The 22,125-nt window shown below is 39.4% G+C and overlaps 1 protein-coding gene across 6 annotated transcripts in view; it reads left to right on the top strand.

Moving 5' to 3' along the window:
- Positions 1 to 22,125, top strand: part of PIP5K1B (phosphatidylinositol-4-phosphate 5-kinase type 1 beta) — a 168,648-nt gene that overhangs the window by 63,306 nt on the left and 83,217 nt on the right. For all 6 annotated transcript variants that reach the window (XM_038403537.2, XM_038403535.2, XM_038403536.2 and 3 more), the window contains one exon: positions 11,264 to 11,394. In XM_038403537.2, the coding sequence (XP_038259465.1) occupies positions 11,264 to 11,394 (131 nt within the window). The remainder of the gene's footprint in view (positions 1 to 11,263; positions 11,395 to 22,125) is intronic.

The raw sequence follows: 22,125 nt of genomic DNA, 5'->3' as shown, positions 1-22,125 counted from the left end.
AACCCGCTTTTGAACAGCACAGCGTATCGGAAAGTGAAATTGATATGAAAAGGAGAACAATATTGCAATTGTTTTGACTTGGGAATTACAAGGAAAGGACGTTGCAGTGCAATTACATGTTCAATATAAAAATATTAGTCATTGTAAAGAGTAACCACCATTGTTTCATTGAGTTCTGTTGAGATATTATTCTAAAGGGCAGGAAAGAGGGATGGATCAAGAACAGGGAATAGAACTGTGTAACTAATGGCTTCTCTGAGATGAGGAGAGGACAGACAGCCTCTTACTACTGCTGACCTTTAACCTTTGTAACTACCCCTATATCTTTGCCACTAAACTTTTGTACTTTTCCTGACCCACCACTCCCTATAGCTTCCCATAACTGCATCTATAAGAGAAGAGTAAATGTTTTCTTTCTTCCTACTCTTAAGCGATAGATTGTTTTATTGCAATTAGAATTAGGTTTGGTCTGGAAGTCACATTTGCTGCCAACACGGCAGATGTGTAGCAATAACAACAAAGGTGACCTTGTAATCTGGAGAGGAAAAGCCAACTACTAGTGTCCACCCCGCAGTCCCAAGGTCAGAGAAAGGGACCTTTATGAGGGACTGCAGTCCCAGATCTAAGAGTACCACAAACAGGTGGATGTCCTTGCTGGTAGTGAGAGCGCATTCTGGAATTAGGGATATGAGAATGCGGCGACTCAGTTACAAATGGTGGTGAAACAATAGGCTTATGCAGCTCAGCCCTCTCAAAAATAATGAGGGAGAGACCTTTATTTTTGAGTAGTTAGGTTACAACAATGAGATGACACGAAAAATGTCAAGTGTGACTGCCTCAAAAATGACCAGCAAAGTCAAGAAATTTACCACAAAAACTCCTCAGAAAAGAACAATTAAAACGGGGGCTGTATCAATGGCACAGCACCCACCCAGAGCTGGATGTGGTCTTAGCAGCAGCAGTGAATGTAAAGTTTACTGGACACAGCCAGTACCTAACACACAATAATAAAAATAAAATTATCACTGCTTTAACATCTTTCAAAATGTGACTAGGAGAGGAAATATCACTATGCAACATGCGCTAATCTTGGGTGGTTTGGCTTAAGATTCATAGAAATCTGTCAAGGCTTTTTTTATTTCATGAGAATGGGAAAGGTATTTGCATGGGATTGGAAAAGCTCCTGTGTGTAGATTGTTACTTATGATAAGTAAGTATGATTGAAGAACAAATGCTTCCTTGTAGTCAAAAATTCCTAGAGCATGAACGTGACTCAAAGCTGACTTGAAATTTCCTTTTTTTTTTAAAACTCAAAATGATTCTAGTATTTCATTAAAATTAGTGGGAGTCCTGCCTGCAAAATGACTGCCTTTTACCTTTAGTCCCTTTTTTCAGATTTATCATTGTGCAGTGGTGATATTATTTAAATGAAAAAAGAAAAGGAGTACTTGTGGCACCTTGGAGACTAACAAATTTATTTGAGCATAAGCTTTCGTGAGCTACAGCTCACTTCATCGGATGCATTTCGATGAAGTGAGCTGTAGCTCACGAAAGCTTATGCTCAAATAAATTTTAGTCTCTAAGGTGCCACAAGTACTCCTTTTCTTTTTGCAAATACAGATTAACACGGCTGCTACTCTGAAACCTGTCATTATTTAAATGAATTACACTGACCACTAAAAATTATATACCGTGTACCTTCGTGTAAATCATCCTTCAGTTAGGGACTTCTCTCATTTAGGAGTTGTACCGGCATCATGTGAGCCCCAGAGGGGAAGTAATTTAATTTAACAGAAATTATCCTCCAATGTGAAACTGCAGAGGGGAGTCTAATTTAATAGATACCAGGGTTTCTAAAGAAAGATGTACTGAATATAGTTGGTTTCAGAGTAGCAGCCGTGTTAGTCTGTATTTGCAAAAAGAAAAGTAGTACTTGTGGCACCTTAGAGACTAACAAATTATGCATCCGATGAAGTGAGCTGTAGCTCACGAAAGTTTATGCTCTAATAAATTTGTTAGTCTCTAAGGTGCCACAAGTACTCCTTTTCTTTTTGTGAATATAGTTGAATAGTGTTATGAATTATTATAAACCAGTTGGAACTCTGGGACTTGAATTGTGGAGATCAGAGTAGCAAATGTAAACAAAACAGCAATACAACAGCCAGGGGAAGCAGGCTACTAGCACCAAGCAGGAGAGAAGGATGGGTTACTTGTCGCATACAGGACAAGGATGTTATGGGATACAGAATCAGCCCATTTGGCTAAATCCCCACAAGCAGCAAGAAAGGGGAGTGGGGCAACAGCAGCTTTCTGCACAGGCAGTGGTAGAAGGGAATGGGCCACTGGAAGTCTCCTTACAGGAACCATGGCTGCAGGACAGAACAAGTCACTGACAATTTCCCTATAAATATTCTTGCCCTTGGGCAAGAAACTGTGAATGATGGAAAGGCCCAGTTTTGGGCACTTAACTATCCCTACCATTCCTTATTGCGCTAATAAAGAGAGATGGTTATTAGTATTTAATAATAATAATAGTGTTACAACACTTAAAGGTCCTAACCAAGACCTTGGCCCCACTATGCTAGGTGCTGCGTATAGACATAGTAAATCCCTGTCCTGAAGAGTTCACAGGCTAAATAGACAAGGCAGACAAAGGGTGGAAAAAAGCAAGTATTTTCTCTTGTATATATGAGGACCAGAGGCACAGAGAGAGTAGTTATTTTGTATCTCACACTAGCATGCTAGGGTGCTACACAGGTGAGCAGGAAGGCATGTCCTTTCCCCAGTGAGTTTATAATCTCACTCATTTTGTCATGTCTAAAACTGAGTGACACACAAGGAAGGGGACTGGGTGAATAAGGGCGATAATTATATCAATGTGGTTGTGCAGTTACTCTGTTCTGGCATGTGCTCATCTTGCTGGTTCAATTAAGGTCCCTCATCTTTATATATATATATAATAATATATATAGTGTGTGTGTGTGTGTGTGTGTGTGTGTGTGTGTGTAATCAGTGGGTACCATGATTGCTTATTTGGGACATTGCAGACAATCTGAGCCTGTGGATACAAATTAAATGAAGAAAGAATAGTGACTTAGAGTATTTCTACCCTGCAAAAAAAATCCTGTGGCACCAAGTCACAGAGCCTGGATCAATTGATTCAGGCTTGCAGGGCTCAGGCTGCGAGGCTTAAAAATAGCAATGTAGATGTTCTGGCTTGGGATGGAGCCAGCCTTTGAAACCCAGTGAGTCGGGGGGAGGGCCTCAGTGCCTGGACTACAGCCTGTGCATGAATGTCTACACTGCTATTTTTAGCCCTGCAGCCCAAGACAGAGGAGCCCCAGTCTGTTGAACTGGTCCCTGAAGCTTGTTTTTCTTGCAGTGTAGATATACCCACAGTGGACCAGACTAGGGAGGGAATTTGATTCATTTGTGATCATTTATGGGTGTGGGGGGAAGGGAAGAGATGTTTGTGGGAGAAATGGCTGAATGGATTAGAAAAACTGTTGTCACTGGCAGAGTGTAGAAGGAGGAGAGCAACCCACTAAGAGATTAGGTTGGATCTTGGGGCTTATTTAAGCTATTGAACTTTTTTCTTTAAAAAAAAAAAAAAAAAAAGTAGAAAGATTGAATTCAGCATCTTCTATGATTCTTCTCTCCTTTATCTCACTTATTTGCTTATGGTAATACCTATTAACATGTATAACTGTTGAACAAAACAGATTGTCTATAGGCAATCTAGGTAAAATGAAATTGAGCCTATTCCAATGCCCTACTCATCTCTTCTCCTTCAGTTCTCCCTTCAGTCTTTGTGCAGAACTTCTGCTATATCAGTGTCCCCTTTACATAGTAAGGGGAGCACGTGGCCTTTTGACATGGCTACAGTTCAGATCTGGGTCTTTTATTTTAAAGGATTTATCTTCATAGTTATCTGAAATATTTTATTCTATAGTGTCCTGTGCCCAGGGCCAATCTTTTACCATTATGTCAATGGGAGTTTTTCCATTAATTTACATGGAGCAGGTAACAGCCTTCAAATTCTCATGGAAATAATTTAGCAACAAGCAATGCCTCCTCCGATAACTATAGAATCTAAATTTATGTCAACCATAATTTTTTCTTTTTTTATGAAGACCATCTTTTCTGTAACCTTGCAGCCAGCTCACAAGGTCAGAAACAAAACTTGTTGAAATGAAACCATTTAATAATTTTCTCCATATAAAATGTTAGGTAGCATAAATATATAGTGGTGAGTGCCACAGATCCAGCTTAAAATAGAAAACTCTGTGTCTGTAGCCAGCATAATATCATTAAAATCTTAGTTATGACATTCACAGGATCATGTGGTGACTTAATACCCCATTTGAAAGGATTTAAGGTCTTGTTTGTTGTATTATTCAGAAACTGCTTGCATGTCAGCTAGTTACAGGATTTCAGCTCAGCATGAGGTAGAGAAGATAGAAGTCTATTTACTATGTGTTGAGGTAGTAAACCTCGCAATATATCAAGACTGAGAATATTTTCATTAGGGAGAAAGTAACTATTGGTACAGAGCTGACTGTGAATACCTGTATGATTATTGTGGCTTTATTCTATAGCCTTTTGTCAGGGCCTGCTACTATTTTAGTATCCAAGTAACATGTTTCTCCTACACAAACTTTTCAATGTAAGCATGTATAAAGAAAACTGCATACTTTTTTTGAAATTCAATATACATACCCCCCCCCCCCAAAAAAAAGAGGGATACAAGTAAGTCCCAGAATGAAAACCAAGTTATTTTAGGGCTTCTGATTTCAGGTGTTAGCCAATAAACAAACAAAAACCCCAATACTTAGAAAAAAGAGATTATGATATACACTATATACAAAGAGAAAAAACTTGGTTTTTTTGGACATCTACATAAAACTCAAATTGCTAAAAATAACCCCACCCCCAATGAAATTATAATAAACCCTGAAAAATTGAAGCCCTGGTTATTTACATGGGGGATTTAATGGGGGGAGGTGAAGGAAGGGGAGTTCCATTTCAAATTTGTGCGCATGGACACCAGGGCTAACCTTACACTTCATAACTTGTTGATTACAATCAAAGATATCTGGGTGGGTCACAATTTGCAATGATGAAACTTAAGACTTGAGAAAAATAATAACTTCACAGTAGCATCCTCTAATATTACTATTTTCACAATTTGCTAATCTACCAACTAAACACACTGATCTTCTACAGGGCTCAGCTGGGCACAGTCCTGTGCTCAGTGTGGAAGTCTGGTGCCATAGAGATTTCAGAGTGGCAGCCATGTTAGTCTGTATCGGCAAAAAGAACGAGGAGCCCTTGTGGCACCTTTAGAGACTAACAAATTTATTTAACCGTAAGCTTTCGTGGGCTAAAGCCCATTTCATCAGATGGATGTAGTGGAAAATACAGTAAGAAGATCTTGTCTATCTAGAGGAATCGTCCTTCAGGATAGATGCTAGATCCTTGATGATGCGCTGGAGAGGTTTTAGTTGGGGGCTGAAGGTGATGGCTAGTGGCATTCTGTTACTTTCTTTGCTGGGCCTGTCCTGTAGTAGGTGACTTCTGGGTACCCTTCTGGCTCTGTCAATCTGTTTCTTCAATTCAGCAGGTAGGTATTGTAGTTGTAAGAATGCTTGATAGAGATCTTGTACATGTTTCTCTGTCTGAGGGGTTGGAGAAAATGTGGTTGTATCTTAGAGCTTGCCTATAGACAGTGGATCGTGTGGTGTGATCTGGGTGAAAGCTGGAGGCATGTAGGTAGGAATAGCGGTCAGTAGGTTTCCGAAATAAGGTGGTGTTTATGTGACCATCGCTTATTAGCACCATAGTGTCCAGGAAGTGGATCTCTTGTGTGGACTGGTCCAGGCTGAGGTTGATGGTGGGATGGAAATTGTTAAAATCATGGTGGAATTCCTCAAGGGCTTCTTTTCCATGGGTCCAGATGATGAAGATGTCATCAATGTAGCACAAGTAGAGTAGGGGCATTAGGGGACGAGAGCTGAGGAAGCATTGTTCTAAGTCAGCCATAAAGATGTTGGCATACTGTGGGGCCAGGCGGGTACCCAACATCTTTATGGCTGACTTAGAACAATGCTTCCTCAGCTCTCGTCCCCTAATGCCCCTACTCTACTTGTGCTACATTGATGACATCATCATCATCTAGACCTGAAATTTTCCACTGCATGTATCCGATGACGTGGGCTTTAATCCACGAAAGCTTATGCTAAAATAAATTTGTTAGTCTTTAAGGTGCCACAAGCACTCCTCGTTCTTTTTGCTGATACAGACTACATTACGGCTGAAATCTGTCTGGGAGGAATTTTTACTCAAAAAGGCATAATTATTCCTGGAACCCCCTCAGCGTAACTGTGGAATGCTGCAGGCCCTCCATGGAATGCAACTTTATCCCCACACTGAACTGGTCCCATTCTGTGCGTGTGTCTATCAAAATACATTAATAGACAAAAATTTAAAATCAACTTGCAGCTTAGAATAAACCAGGGGTTTTCACCTGGGGGTTGGGACCCCTCAGGGGGTCACGAGGTTATTACGTGGAGGGTTGCAAGCTGTCAGCCTCCACCCCAAACCTTGCTTTTCCTCCAGCATTTATAATGGTGTTAAAAAAATAGTGTTTTTAATTTATAAGAGGGGGGGTCACACTCAAACTTGCTATGTGAAAGGGGTCACTAGTAAAAAAAAAGTTTGAGTCTCACTGGAATAAACCTTTTGAAGAGTAGGGAGGTGAGAAGATTCTTTTCTACTTTTATTTAGGCACAGATCGGCACTTTTCACAAAATAACCAGCAGTAGGGCAAAACTTGCATGTGAAACATACATTAAGAGCACCACAACATTTTCACAGCACCCTGACTGCGTGAAGGTGGAGGTTTCCAGATGAGGTTGCCAGGATCTCCAGTACCAATGTAGAATGGGGATCCAACCACATGAATCCCCAACCAAACAGGGGAGCAGAATTCCCTCCAGCTGGGCTAAAGGTCTCCCTTTTATCCTGACAGCATGCTGGCTCCTGAACTATGGTGGCATTTGTATCCTAACTACTGCTGCATGTTTATACCTCCTTCACACACAGTTAAAATCTTAGGCCCTGATCAACAAAGCATCTGTGTGAAGCTGAGTATGTGTTTTAAGTCCCATGGAGGTCGTTGGGAATTATGCATGTGCTTAACTTTCAGCAAGCAGTGTGAGGGAGCTAATGTTTCAATCAGCATTAACTTCTGTCAGTTTCCTGAATAGTTGGATGCTGTCGTCCCCTTCCCCCAGTTTAAAAAAAGGAAGAAGGGGAAAACAAAAACAAACAAACAAACAAAAAAAAGTATGCTGTGTGAATCTGTTTCCTGACTTCACACCAACACCCGCTCTGCTTCTGAATACTGGGGAAAGAGGCCTGCCACTTCAGTTCTGTTCTGTTCCTCCTGCTGGCTTCTAGGCTTTTTCTGGCCCTTTTCTTCTCTTCGTACTGCAACAGGGAAGGAAAACTGTTTGTTTGTTTGGTTTGTTGTCTCAAACTGAAACAACTTCAAAAATTCCAGAGTGCTCTTTTCATTTGTGGTGACTGTACCATAGTTTGAAAGAGGAGGGGCTCTTGGCATTGTGGTTTTCCTGCTATACAATACAGTAGGTGCCATTTTAAAAAGTGCCTTTTTTACCAGAACGATACTACCTGCTCTAGTACTATTTCCTATTGTAAGTCTAGTATATACCTCAATCTAGTAATATCTTAACTACCAATAAATAAGATTAGAACCCTTTTAACTGTGCCACTCTGTACAAGTATTTTGCCATTAGTATAGCAAGGTCTTGTATGTGGTAACTATCTTCAATTTAATTAATGTAGAAAAAGCATCTGAATTGTAAGTCAATTTGTACATTTTATATTTCATCTAGAAAAGCTACAAAAGTCCTTAGAAGTTTTATCTGCAATATATTTTTGTTTGTCACCATGTTTACAAGCAAATATATATATTTTCTAAAATACATTGCTCTGAACCTCAAGGCTTTTTTTTTTTCATTTTTATTGAAAATTTTTAAAAAAACTTCTGTTGATCAGATTACTTTGTTTCTGAAAGGGCGGATGAGTGGTTGCTCAAGCATTAAACATAAGGGGCCAAAAATCTGATTTTTGTGAAGTGGCATGATGTGCAATCCAACTGAAGTCGTAGGAGTTGTGTATGCATAGCTGAGGGCAGATTTTGGCCCAGATGGTGCTATTTAATGAGCAGTTTAATTATGCAACTAGGCAGAAGTATTGGTTGGACAGTATGTAGCAGCAGAATGTTCAGAAATATTAGCATGCATGAGTCTGAGTGGGAGTGGCCAACGGACCATGTAAGTGTGATTCAGATATGTGCAGAGAAAACAGAAGGAAAAGGAGTTGAATAAAATAGTGGCCTCTACAACTGTTTTCAATAACAGATGCAAAACTACTGTCATGATGTGGAACATCAGACAAGAAGCTAATTGGTTTCATAGCATAAGGTTAATAAAACCTGCATATCCATGTTGATCACGCGGATTGTTCTCATGCTGCTGTTTCTAGTACTCTAAAATATGCTGATTCCCAGTTATGTGATCTCGGAATCATTGTGCAGGTATGCTAAGGCTAAGGGGTATCTTCTGAACCTTCATATAAGGCTAAAATGAAGAAAAATCCATTTCAATCTCTAAAAGGAGAGAGCTCTTCTAACTGAAAGTCCCTGAACTTTATTGCCGACTCTACTGTACTGGAGTCTTGAAAGGGAATTTAAAAATATACGAGACATGGTATGAAACTTGATCATGTACTGTATTTGCTGCCCTGGAATACTGTAAAAGGGAACCATGAGTACAGAGAAAATGCAATTCAGGAGTGGAATTTTCCCACCAACAGTAAGGGATTTTAACCTCCAATAAATATATTGTTGCAGTAATAAGATAGGGGAATTAAGGCTTTGTCTACACTAGCACTTTTGTTGGCAAAACTTTTGTCAGTCAGCGGTGTGGGAAAAAAACATACAGCTACCACCACTCATTGGTGATGGCTTAATTATGCTGGCGAGAGAGAACTCTCCCGCTGGCATAGAGCAGGTACGCAGGAGACCGTGTACTGCTGCTGCTGTAAGGTTCGTAGTGTAGACATAGCCAGAGAGAAGTGCTTCCCTTAAGGCTCAGGGACCAGCTGTAAAATCGCCTAAGTCTGTCGTCTTCCCTTGCACTTTTCTCCCAGATTGCACTCTTAAGAACAAAATAAAATATTTTAAACTGGAACAAATGTTCTCAGTGAAAGAGTCCAACATTTTTTTAAAAATACACATTATCTTGTCATCTGATGCAACTGTAAATACAGGATTGACTCTCAGTTAAAGGCATGCTTGGGCCACCATGCTTTAGGAATTTGGTGTAAAGAGTATACCAGTGGCTCTACGGTCTGTGAGCCTCCAGTGAATGCTGGCTGGGAACATGATGCTGGTTCTCCTCTTTGCTTCTAGCTTCTATAAATTGTATTAAAATAATACAATTAATACAAATAATACAATACCAAAAACTCAATAAATACTTTCCCAATATTACTTTTCCATGTAAACAATTGCTGAGGTTGCTACAGGGGTGGTGATTGATTACACTGATCAACTCCGCTCCTGATGGCAATCACGAATGGAAGTGGAGGTGATCTAGAAAACAACTTTCTGTTAAGATGTAGTCCACAGTATGAAAAAAGCTTCAGGACTTCCACACTACAAGGCTATACATGGTAACCTGTGCCCACTTGGAGAAATCTTCAGGAACAGCTCATGTTCCTGCCCAGCTGTGATGGCAAGACTAATGTCCTCTTAAGTTCTCAGTTGCTTTTCCACCTGATTTGTCTGTAATCCTCTGTCAATAATAAGTTGCAGTTCCTCATTATCTGCTATATTTTCAGTCTTCAGCCCTCTTTCCAGCCATGTACTAAATGGGTGTCCAGTTGTGTACCAAGAATCTGTCTGCATGAATACCAGCTTAAATGAAGTGACATAATTAGTGATTATGCAGGGCATTAATCATTCATGAATCAAGGCTTTTCAGGGAAAGAGAAATGGGAATCTTCTTAACCACACACAAGCCAAATCTTTTTACAGTAGAAGTAGCACTGTAAGGACTCTCTCTTGTTTTATTCCACCAATGAACTGTTATGCAAGTGCAAGGTCTTCCTGGCATGTAGTGTTAATTATTTAAAATAAGCACAAATTGCTACATCATTTCACATTTAAAAATAGTCACCATAGCACGTGCACTTCTGAGAACTAAAGTAAGATCTAATTTCTGATATTGGAGCCCTTCCGACTGTAATTCCCAGTTAGCTCAATTAAATCGTGCTGGTTCAGATGCTTTCATCTGCAGTGAGAATTTGACATTTTACTCAGCTGTCTTTCACTGTCATTATCTTCTTGTTTTTGTTTTGTTTTTTTAAAAAAACAAAACAAAAAAAACCTACCTTGAAACCTGCAAATTATGCACATAGCAGGGGTCTATGTAACATTGTGTTCCTGTCCCCATCTTTTGTCTTGTTACACTCATGTGTGCCATTTTTAATAGAAAGCCTAAGTAGCTTACGAAGTGTAAAGTACAATGCTTTCTTACTGGATAGTTAAAACTATCAAAATGGTGTTGATTCTGATATTCTTTTCTAGCAGTTATGATAGTCTCTGCTACACAATTGGAACTGAATACCACCCTTGATGACCAGTGTTAAACTGTTGACACTTTTGCTGCTGCTATATATAGTAAAATAATTCATTATAGTTAAGCTAGAATCTATATTTTGAAGCTCATATATCGGCGTCCATAGTAGCTCTGCATACAGAGTTTGGCCCTTAGAATTTGGGAGGGTATTCCCTGTAAGATTATAGGTTGTATTTCAAAATTCTTGAAGGGATTTGGATGCCAATTTCCCATAGGAATTAGGACAGTTCCCATGTCCAAATCCCTTAGGCATTTTTGAAAATCGCAGCCTATACCTATTTCATAAGATGTGTTTAGATTTCAGGCCTCAGCTACATCACAGTATCTCTTTAAATCTTTATCTGAGTAGCAGTTAACTCCAGTTAGAGGTGAATCTCATCCGCTTTCCAACCTGAAAAAGTAAAGCTGAGCAGGTACCAACCCCAAAGAAAGATTTAATTAAAATAAAATGCTTTGTTCAAAGAGTGCTCATGATAAAGAGAAGGAATCCAGATATAGTAAACTTGCATTCTCATGCTTATTTTCTCTTGCAGACAGCATCATCTGCTATTAAAGGAGCTATTCAGCTGGGAATAGGATACACAGTAGGTAACCTCACCTCTAAGCCAGACAGAGATGTACTTATGCAAGACTTCTACGTAGTGGAAAGTGTATTTCTACCCAGGTAAGGACAATCCTATATAATGTTTTTTTCAAACAAAAAATTAAGAGCGTGCCTTCATTTACTAGATGTGCTAACTGTGAGGACTATTTTGAAAAGAGAATTTTCCTGAAACAAATGGGATCATAGTAAGTTTTTAATGTAAGAGTAGTTCAGTGGTTTTATGAGAGGATATTTTAATAATAAAAAAATGAATATGAACTATTTTTCAACTGGAAATTTGGCATTCAAAATAAGTTGAAAATTAATGCAATAGACTAGACTCTATCTTTTTTTCCCTGTGCCATAGCTACAGCTGAAGCAAATCCCTGCATACAGATAGCTCTGCCAATGGTCACCAACATTCAGTTCATCAGAAACATCCATGTTTTCAGATCCATATTTCCAAATATGGCAGAGAAAGGATGGCGGGAGGGATTACCATGTGCATACTGATTAGTGAGACCAGATGGTCCTGTGTTTGAGATATTGAACTGAAATTCAGGATCTGGTTTAAATTTCAGACTCTGCCACAGACTGCCTGTGTGACCTTGGACAAATTTTGTGCCTCAACTGAACATGTGTAAAATGAGCCTCCTAATCCTTCCCTACCCTGTCAGTGTTGTCAGAACTAATATGTGAGGCCGTCAGGTCCTATGGTGATGGGGGCAACATAGGTAGAAACTTTCAACCAACATCTAACTCCATAACTGGTGCCAATGTTAAGCATTTGTACACAGACTGGACACCATAGTTATTGTGCAGATAGCAGTTTCAGATATTGCTATAGCCTTATTTAAGGGATAATATTTGGAAAAACCATACTCCAGTTTGTGGGAAATCAGATCACAGCAGATATCAACAATAAAAAAAACTTGTTACATAATGGCTTATATTTTTTTTTCCAAACTGTCATACATGACAAAAAGTATAAAGAACATAAAGACCAAGATTTTCAAAAATAAGAGTTCCTAAATCCACTTTTAGGTACCTGCCTGATTCTCAGAAATGCTGAGTCCCCAACAGCTCCCATTGCAGTAACTGGGAGCTATGGGTGCTGGACATTTCAAGCCACTTACTTAAGACTTGTCTATACAAACACTTAGTTCTCAGCAAGCTGGGGTGTAAATCTGTCCCACGATAGTATGCTGTGTATGACATGTCCATGTGGACCCTGCTGCCACACACTACAAGTTCCCTAGTGCACTTTGATCTCCTGTTTCAAAGCAGGATAGATTCAAGTGCACTAGGGAGCTTCTAGTGCATGGCAGCAGGGTCCACATGGGCAATAGTGTGTAGCAAGCTAGTGTGGGGTAGATTTACACCCCAGCTTGCTGCAAATTAAGTGTTCTTGTAGACAAGCCGTTAGTTGAGTATATGTTGCAATTTGAATGTGGGCTAACATTTAATCTGAACATAAACCCACAAATCTTCTCTAACATAAAATATAGTCCTCAGAAACATTAGGAATGACGTCACTAAAACAATGTATATATGTATTAATAGGCAGTGTTTAATCTTGAGAAAAGATGACTGAGAGGGAACCTGATAAGTCTTCAAATATGTTGAGAGCTGTTATAAAGAAGATGACATGAAGAACAATTGTTCACCTAAACTTTGGAACGTATTGTCTGGATAATATCCAGTCTTGACCCCACATGCTGTAGTTGTGCCAGTGGGAATTATTCATGTTCCATGCTCGTGGTTTGTGAGTGTCTATAATTGATGAGTTTTTCACCAAGAATTTTTCAGATCACAAGAAGAAAATTACCACTTCTGTATTGTCAAGTAACCAAAGTCTTCGCTGTTTCAAAAACCAAAATAATAGCCCTACTTGGATGAAGATGTTGCAATTACAAAGACGGTGCATGTACCCAATAGGTGTCTGCATGGCTGTCTGTAAAGACTTCAGAACCCAAGTTATTCTTTTATATATCTAGTGAAACTTGCATTCACAAAAACTACTATGAGCCGTTGTTTTTGAATTAATAGCACTAAAGTGGAAGAATCCATTCCATTTCCTTTTCTTTTTTTTCCCAGTTTGAGGAGTTTTTTTATAAATGTCAATGTTGTGAAAGCCATAATACGTTAATTACTGATGTGAAAACATTCCTGCATACATGCTTACAAATGCAATTTCCAAATGCCTGTGTGGTTCTTGTGTTAAGGGTAGCGATAAGACAGGGTTCTTCTGTTTTAAAAATGGAATGGGGGCATGAGGAGCAACTTGGCTTGCCTGTATTGACAGAGTTTATTGTGTGTGTTTTTAAATAAATAAATAATTTAAATAAATTAGTAGCATCTTCCTGTCCAGTCATCCAAAGACAACACATAGAAAGCTATCAATTTAAAGTTATAGCCAAATGCAACAAGTAATTTGACTTGCTGTCTGGTTTTACTAGTCAGTAAGCAAGAGAGAATTGTATATAGTCAGTCTCCTTGACTGAAACAAAGGATCTTTTCATAAAGGGTACTTATTAATATTCTTCCTCCTTTAGATTCAGGAGTAGCAATCCATTTATGTCTTTTAAGACCAATTATTAAATCTACAATTTCTGTGCATTAGGGGGTATAGGAGATGGAAAGTCTGAGTCTTGTCTCTTTGTAAATTGCATATTTATCTACCTGTCTAAAATTATATTGAGTAGGAATAAAAAGATACTAGTTAGGAAGAATTGCAAGAGTAGGACCCTTCATAGTGAAGTAGGGAGCTCCACTGTTGAGTCCCATTTGAAAGTACAGTGCAGATTATTCCTGAGTATCACCAGCAGATTGTTAGCGTCAACCAGGATATAATAGTAGAAGTCTCTCTCTTTCTCAAGGCAAGGGGAGTAGTGACTGAGACAAAGGAGGCAAAACCCTAGGAACAGCTGATCTAGGGAGAAAAAGCTTAGGCTAAGGTGAGTTTGATAGCTATTTGAATTACTTCCTCTCTGTGATTAGGGCATCATTGGTAAATTTGAGCTATATAAGAGGTGTATGTGATCATGATGAGAAAACAGGCTTAACAAGCAAGCAGCCACATTTTGCACTAGCTTCAGGTTTCCAATGTGATTTAGCTGTAGCCCCATCCAGAGTATTAATTTAACTCCAACATTGCTATATAATGTACATGTCCATTTGCAGCGGCACTTTGTCTTTATGGACTGTCCTGATCATTTCATCTCCCCTTTGACTGGTCCCTTGTCTGCACCCAGGCCTGATGGGAGAGACAGGCAATGAAGTGACATGTCACTTATTTCCTAGAGTTCTGTGCACTCCTGATGCCACATTGTCACAGTAGTGGGAGCATTGTTACCGTCGTGGTGGTTTTAGCATAAGCGAGATGTGCCTGAGGTAGCACGTGACCAGGTCTGCTGGTTGGATCATTAGTTTCCCGGGCCAGGTACTGATAGCGAGTGTGATGCTGTAAATCCAGACTACTTGAAGTGCAATGAAACAACACTTCTACTTGCATTCCAACAAGCAAAATCATATGACAGTTATAATTTTGTATAAAAGAAAATCATGGAAAAATAGCCAATAATTGTCTTATGATTAATCAATAACCAGAAAAGAATTAACCTCTGTGTGGTTCTCCACCCCTCAAGTAAACTGCACCATCTGTATGATAGTTTAGTAACCATAGCAAAACATATATTATTATTTCAGGATACTAACAGTAAGAGATTCATGTGGTAAAAACACCAAAAGGGAAAAGGAGGAAAATGGTTGGTTAGAACTCAATATAATGGACCAAATTCTGCTGGGTTATACTGCTGTTAAGTAGAAATAACTCCACTGATTTCAGTGCAATTACTTAATATTTACATTGGTGTATCTAAGAGTAGGATTTGGCCCAATGCTTGGGTGTATTGCATGTTTGACTCCATCAGTTTCAGAAAATTACCACGTCTTTGCACTGTGCCTTTAAACTGCTTAAAATGTTTTCTTTCACTGGCCATTATAGCACATGTGCAGTGATGAGAAAATACCTTCCCAGCTTCCACTCCTCTCCTCACTTATCTTTGGGACAGGGTGCGACAGGCAAAGCTCTTGTTGTTCATATTGGGCTATCCAGAAGGAAGTTTACAGCATGTTGCTTTTAGGAGCCAACTGTGATGTGTCACAGAGGGTTACAGTACGGTAATTCATTTTTAGGACCAGATTCTGGATGCAGCTTAAATGGCAGTGAGCATGAGTGCTCATTTTACAGAACACAAATTGGCTGAGCCAGTTGATCCTGACAAGGGAACCTATGGCTGCTCTACATTTGGGTAGTGTAAAGCTACTCTGGGAACTCGTGCAAATAGTCTCTCCTGTCCCTCAAACACCCCTGTGCAAATCCGTAGCCTCTCTTCCCACTACCAGGGCCAGTGGCGTTCCTGTAGCAATACTTGCAGTAATAGCAAAGCTGTCAGGTGGAGATTTTATGCTGCCTAATCATTCTCTTCTCTGCTGTCACTCAACTTTAAAGGATTCTCCACTCTACCTTGGAATCTTGGGGAAATGCTGCATGCTCCATCCCGCGGGTCCTCTTAGATCCAGTGTGATGTCATGACTTCCAGGTGTCTTGGTGTTAAAGAAGTGTCACAGAGTAACTCTAGTTCACACAACCTTATTACAATATGACACTTTGTCATGATATATATAAACTGGTAAAATATCTTATCCAGAGTTATTGTTGGGTTGTTTTTTTTTTTTTTTTTTTTTTTTTGACAGCACCAAGGCTCATTTCTGCCCATCTGTAGAAGATCCATGTCTCTAGCTTTAAAAAGTTGTCAGAAATTGTATTGCAGGCTTTGGGCACTAGGAAACATACACCAGACTCTGCCTATTTGTTTTCTCAGACCTGTCAGTAGAAGGACTTCTAAGATCCAGGCTTTTGCCAAATATTGTCAAGTGTTCAATCTTCACAAAGTCCATTTATGGACTCTCTCACTTTTCTCCCTCTGCCATATGCTTTATTTCAGCTTCTAGACATTGATCAGCATCCCTAGTCATGTTCCTCAGCATTCCAACTGGGAGGCTTACATTATTTGGCCTTCATTGTAGAAACAGCCTTGCCTGCAATACAACATGTATAGATGATTTAGTTAAGATATGGGACATTTTTCTCTTGCAGTTTTGTTACTGAAACATTAGTCTATAGTTCACATATGAGATATTGTCAGGGTTTTATAACTCCTGTGAAGTCTGGTGACATCAAAAAGTGGGTAGGCAAAATTAATGCATAAAAGTATGATTACAGCTAATTAACAGTAATAGGCAGTGGTCATACTGTGTCTGATAATATCGGGGTAGGTGGTGCCTTGTCTCTAAGCTTCCACTAAACAAAATAAATGAATCATTAGCTGATGTATTTTCCAGAAATGTCATGGAAAGATCAGCAAAGCTCTGTGAATTTCAGAGACAATTTCCATACAAACACCTTGGACAGTTGAAGGGCCAAGAGTTTCCCAAACAATTATATGTATACCATTCCCTGTAGGATACACACAAACAGTATTCAGAGTCTCACGCATAGCTATTTATGCTGTAATTCATGCCTACTGTATTAGCTCCATGTTAACCCGTTTCACACAGAGGCATGTATGTAACTTGCCGAAGTTCCTTAAATCCCGTCCTAGGTAAAATTCTCTTCCCTTTTTGTGCTCCTCCAGCATGGACATAGCGGACATGCAGATCTGCTGAGGAGTACTTTTTAGGGGATGAAAGAATCTGGGCAGACAGCAACTTGGTAGAGAAGCTACTGCCATTTCTTCCAGTGTGTGTAAATATTGTTGAAAGTAGAGACAGTGCGACTCCAAGAACAAAATCAAGTCTATTATGAACTATCAGCTACTTTGATTGATTAGTAAAAAACAATTCCTAATATAGATAAGGTGAATGTTGATTTTTTTTTTAAATGTATTTTTGAACATAGCCACCTGTTTCTTGGGTGCTTTTATGGAGGCATCTTAAAGGGAGTATCAGCAGTGCAAAATTAGTAGTAGTTTTGTTATTGTTAGAAAATTAATTAAGAATGCCCATTCGGTGGTTATTGCTACATAAAATCTTATGGACCCAAATATAATTGTCTTGATTTATTTTGAGATTCTTTAATGTACACATGCATTGCCTTTTAAAGATGTCTTGTTTCAGGAGACTTATTAGCACATCTTACTGTAGCTGAAAATAATACAATGGAAGATGTATCTAGAAATAAGGATATCACTATCTGTCTCTATCCTATATCAACCAAAAGCTGATAGCTATGTGAGTATAGAAATAGGGACTAGTTCTAGGCAGACTAGTAGGCAGAAATGATGCAGTCATTTATCTTTGCTCTTTAGGGAGGAAATAGGAAGATTGGAAAGCAAGGCCTGGATTAGTTGTGCATACTTGTGCATTTATCTGTTGCATACAGGAAAGAGATAGTGAACGCACTCCAGTGAGAAGTAAAAGAGCAACTTTTCCCAAGACTAGTAAGACCTGATCTTTTTTATTTAACACATTCGATATTTTGTTTGATTTGGGGGTAAATGGGGTAAGAAATCTATTCCATATTGGGCACTGAGACTTTCCTTTTTCATTGTTTCCCTCACTTTGCACATACACAAAACCAAGGCTCCACATTGTGGCTGCTGTCTTGTGTTAAAAGAGAGAGAGAAAAAATGAAGTTTCCCTCAGAAACCCTTAACACCACTGTGACTGGTCAGAGGACATACCATTGAAAGTAGTAAGACACTCCTTCTGTCCTTGGGGGCTAAGTGTGTTGCCTCCTTAACATTTCCAGTCAATGCTAAACCAAGGCGAGACTGCCAACAAACACATCTGGGTCTCCCACAAAGCAATACAGGGCTGGACCTCAAAAATATAATACTTTGTGATTAATTTTAGATTGATATGCATCACTTATACTGTAACTTATTCCCCTGGATTTATAGGCAGACAGTTCTTCGCTTAAAAAACAAAACAAAAAAACTAAAAGATTCTGCAATGCCAGAATGTGCATTTACCTGCATAGCTACTAGAGAACATAGCTTTCATGGTAAATTTAGTCTTTTTAATATATTGAATAAAAATAGTACTTTGCACTTTATAGTCTTCCATCTAAGCGTTTTAAAGCACCATCCAAACAGTATGATTAAGCCTCACAATCCTTCCAAGACCAGAATTAAATGTCATCGTTCAAGTACAGAGATTTGAGTTGTCCAAGGTCACAGAAAAAGTCAAACTGGTAACAGAACCTAGTCCTGTGCTCTAATCACCGGATATGTTCCCTGTTTTAAGATGGAAAGTTATTGAGGTTGTCTCCTTTCTTTATATTTCACGTTATCCCATATGTGCCCAAAGTTATAATTTTGCAGTTTTAGTTTTTTCCTTCAGTACAAATGAAAAGTATTGAATACAATAATGTAGCTGTTTTGTAATTTAACTAGCATACAGTCAGTGTTTGCATTGATGTAAAGTGCGGGCTTCCTCACCTCTCCGATTTCTGGATGATGCTAAGCCATTTCTAGCAGGAGTGACACTTATGTTTGTATCTTCAAGAGATTTCTCAAGAACAGTTTGTTTTATTTTGCCTTTGGAATGCACCATATTGCATCAAATGGTCAGTTAAGACATTACAATTAACAGAGCAAAATATGCTTTGCCAGCTACAAACAATCCTCCCCATACAAATTCCTTAATATTTTTGTAGGCTGGTTAAAGCATATTGTCCAGTCCGCTTTGCATGTGGTACTTCAGCTCTGAAAATAGCCCAGCCAGAGCCTGAAGTCCTAAAATGTAACCAGCAAACGGTGGGGATGGGGCAAAAATCCATGTTGATCAAAATTAATAGGTTTGGGGCTGAGAACCTCAAATTTCTAGGTTGGGGTGAGGGGACAAAAGCCCATGGTTTTAGAGTTTGAAAACCTCTTTCCTAGCCCACTGGTGTTTTTAGTGTTCCTCAGTCTAAACCACCTTTCCCTCTTACTTTCTTTCCTCCCAGCATGCAGTTTTTTCAGCAGCTTATCTTTAGCTGCAAGAGCTTTGGAAGGGCTTCCTTTATCATAGTACTACTGCTTTTAAGCCAGCTAACAGGATGTGTTTCTCAAGAAATGCAGTCCCTTGTCGCCTATAGATGCCTTCTATGCCATGGGAAAAAACCTCAAACTCTTGTCAAATTTTGTTCTCCTGCATTGCAGTTGAACTTGCCACCGCTGTCCTTTGAGCAGTCCTATGAGGCAGTGAAGCTGAAAAAAATCAGTGTAATGAATGAAAACAGCATGGAATGATGAGCAGCCTTGCATACCCACAGTAACCAGGGAGAATTTTTAAAAACCAGTGTAATTTCTTGCAGAGTGCTAGGGCTTGTCTACAGGGAAATTGACCAGCACAGCTATAGCAGAGTAAGCTGTTCCACCATGGTTTTTTTCAGAATAGAGTTCCTGTGTGGACCTTTTTCTGGATTAAAACTGATTTAATTATGGAATAATTACTCCATTTAGTAATATTCTGAAATAAGTCACTTTTAGTCCAGAATAGAGGTTCAGAGAGAGTGAGTTATTCTGGAATATCTGTGCTGGTCAATTTCCCTGTGCAGACAAGCCCTTCATGTGTGTCTGAAGTAGCTCATGCTCTTGGGTTTCATCTATCCTAGAAAAATTAGTAGGAATTTTTCAGCGTGGATAAAGCTATATCAGTGCTGGTGTGAGCTCTGGTATAGAGAGGGCATAAGCTTTATTTACCACCATGCCATCAGACCCTGCAGATGCTGAAAAATGGCCACAAAGCCAGATTTTTCAAAGGTATTTAAAAATGCAGATAGGTGCCTAGTGAGGTTTTCAGAAGCACCTAGTCATCTAACTCCCATTGCATACATACCTTTACAAATCTGGCCCAAATTTTCTGATGTAGATCCTCTCTTGTAGAGGGGTGTGTGTTATATTTTTAAATTATTGGCTACTTCATTAAGTTGCATTGTTGGAACCTTTTAGTGGGCTAGAGTTTACTTCATTGCCCTTCTCCAGGAGCTAAAAACCCCCAACTCCCATAGAAAAGCACCTGGAGACCCAGAATTCAGTCATTGAGGGTTTTCAGCAAAGATTGCACAGGGTCAACCTCCTCACATTCAAGTCCAAAAGGATTAAAAGGAATGAACTTAATTCTGAAGTTTATAAAATCTTACGATAAAGAAACATAATAACTACAATTTAATGTCTGCAGCATAACATGGCTACTTTATAAACCACATACAGTATCTTCACTTCAAAAACAAGAAAAACTTCCAAAACAGACTCCAGCGAGAGACTGCTGAATTGGAATTAATTTGCAAATTGGATACAATTAAGTTAGGCTTGAATAGAGACTGGGAGTGGATGAGTCATTACACAAAGTAAAATTATTTCCCCATGTTATTTCTCCCCTCCACCCCACCCCCCACTGTTCCTCAGACGTTCTTGTTAACTGTTGGAAATGGCCCACCTTGCTTGTCACCATGAAAGGTTTTCCTCCTTCCTCCCCCCACCCCTCCTGCTGGTGATGGCTCATCTTAAGTGATCACTCTCCTTGCAGTGTGTATGATAAAACCCATTGTTTCATGTTCTCTGTGTGTGTATATAAATCTCCCCTCTGTATTTTCCACCAAATGCATCTGATGAAGTGAGCTGTAGCTCACGAAAGCTTATGCTCTAATAAATTTGTTTGTCTCTAAGGTGCCACAAGTACTCCTTTTCTTTTTGTGAATACAGACTAACACGGCTGCTACTCTGAAAAGTATCTTCACGGTTATACATAAACATAAATTAAGAAAAAAAAACCCAAATTAAATCTAAACAGGTCAGTCTCCACAGAAATACAGTGAGAAGAAACTCAAGAGTTCCCAAAGGCTTTGGTTGAGTTTACCTGAGTCTGAGTCTTTGATCACCAAATCTATGCAGTCTGGTAAGTCAAAAGCTACATCTTCCCTCCACTTGCTTATAGAAATTTTCAGCTGGAATCCATACAGACTCCTTGTCCCCCTCCTTCTCCTGCTGAAATCACTGATTAGCTAGTCAGTTAACCAACCACTTAGTTAAGTAAATTTTTTTTAAAAAACCCTGCTGCAGAATGTTTGAGTTAGGAAAAACAGCCTGCTTTCTGCTTCTCTGAGCCCATACAGTGCACATGGCCTTTTCCAAAGAAACTTGCGTTCAGGGAGTTTGAGTCCAGTAACTATACCCAAAACTACCACACCAATTCCAGAAACTTCCGAGTGTGGAGAGCGATTTTTTTTGAGGGTTTTTGATTGATTTTTATTATCTAGCTACACATTTTATGACACTTTTTCTTGAGATCAGTCCCTGTAAAGGCAGCTAATGGTGATGGTGGTTCTTCATGAAATGTATTCATCACAGGAGTCCCAGTTTTAGGATAAGTAGATCACCGTGAGTGTCTCCCAGGGACTTAAGGCAAAGTAGATGTGTTTACAGGGAGTCTTTCCTCAGAGGTTGCTGTATGCATTCAATGAATAGTAAAGACTCCAAACTGAGCAGTTCACACAGGATCTGCGCAGCAAAGCGCTGAGTTGGGCAGGGGGCTCCTCCACCCCTCCAGGCTGAGCCGGGCACCACCATCTTGCTAGGCAGATGCACGATGACCAAGACCTAACTCATTCCTAACACCCTCCCCTGCCCCCAATAGAGCTTGTATAGAGAGATCTCCCTATTAGGCACATGGGTGACATGGTGACTGACCTAAGAAGAAGCCTCTCGGTTTGAAAGTGAAGACACGTTTCACAAACAGAATCCCATAACACAGCTCTGTGAA

The sequence above is a fragment of the Dermochelys coriacea genome, chromosome 5 (genome assembly GCF_009764565.3).
Source record: "Dermochelys coriacea isolate rDerCor1 chromosome 5, rDerCor1.pri.v4, whole genome shotgun sequence".
Taxonomy (NCBI): Eukaryota; Metazoa; Chordata; order Testudines; family Dermochelyidae; genus Dermochelys; species Dermochelys coriacea.
This window is presented reverse-complemented; position numbering and strand designations above follow the sequence as displayed.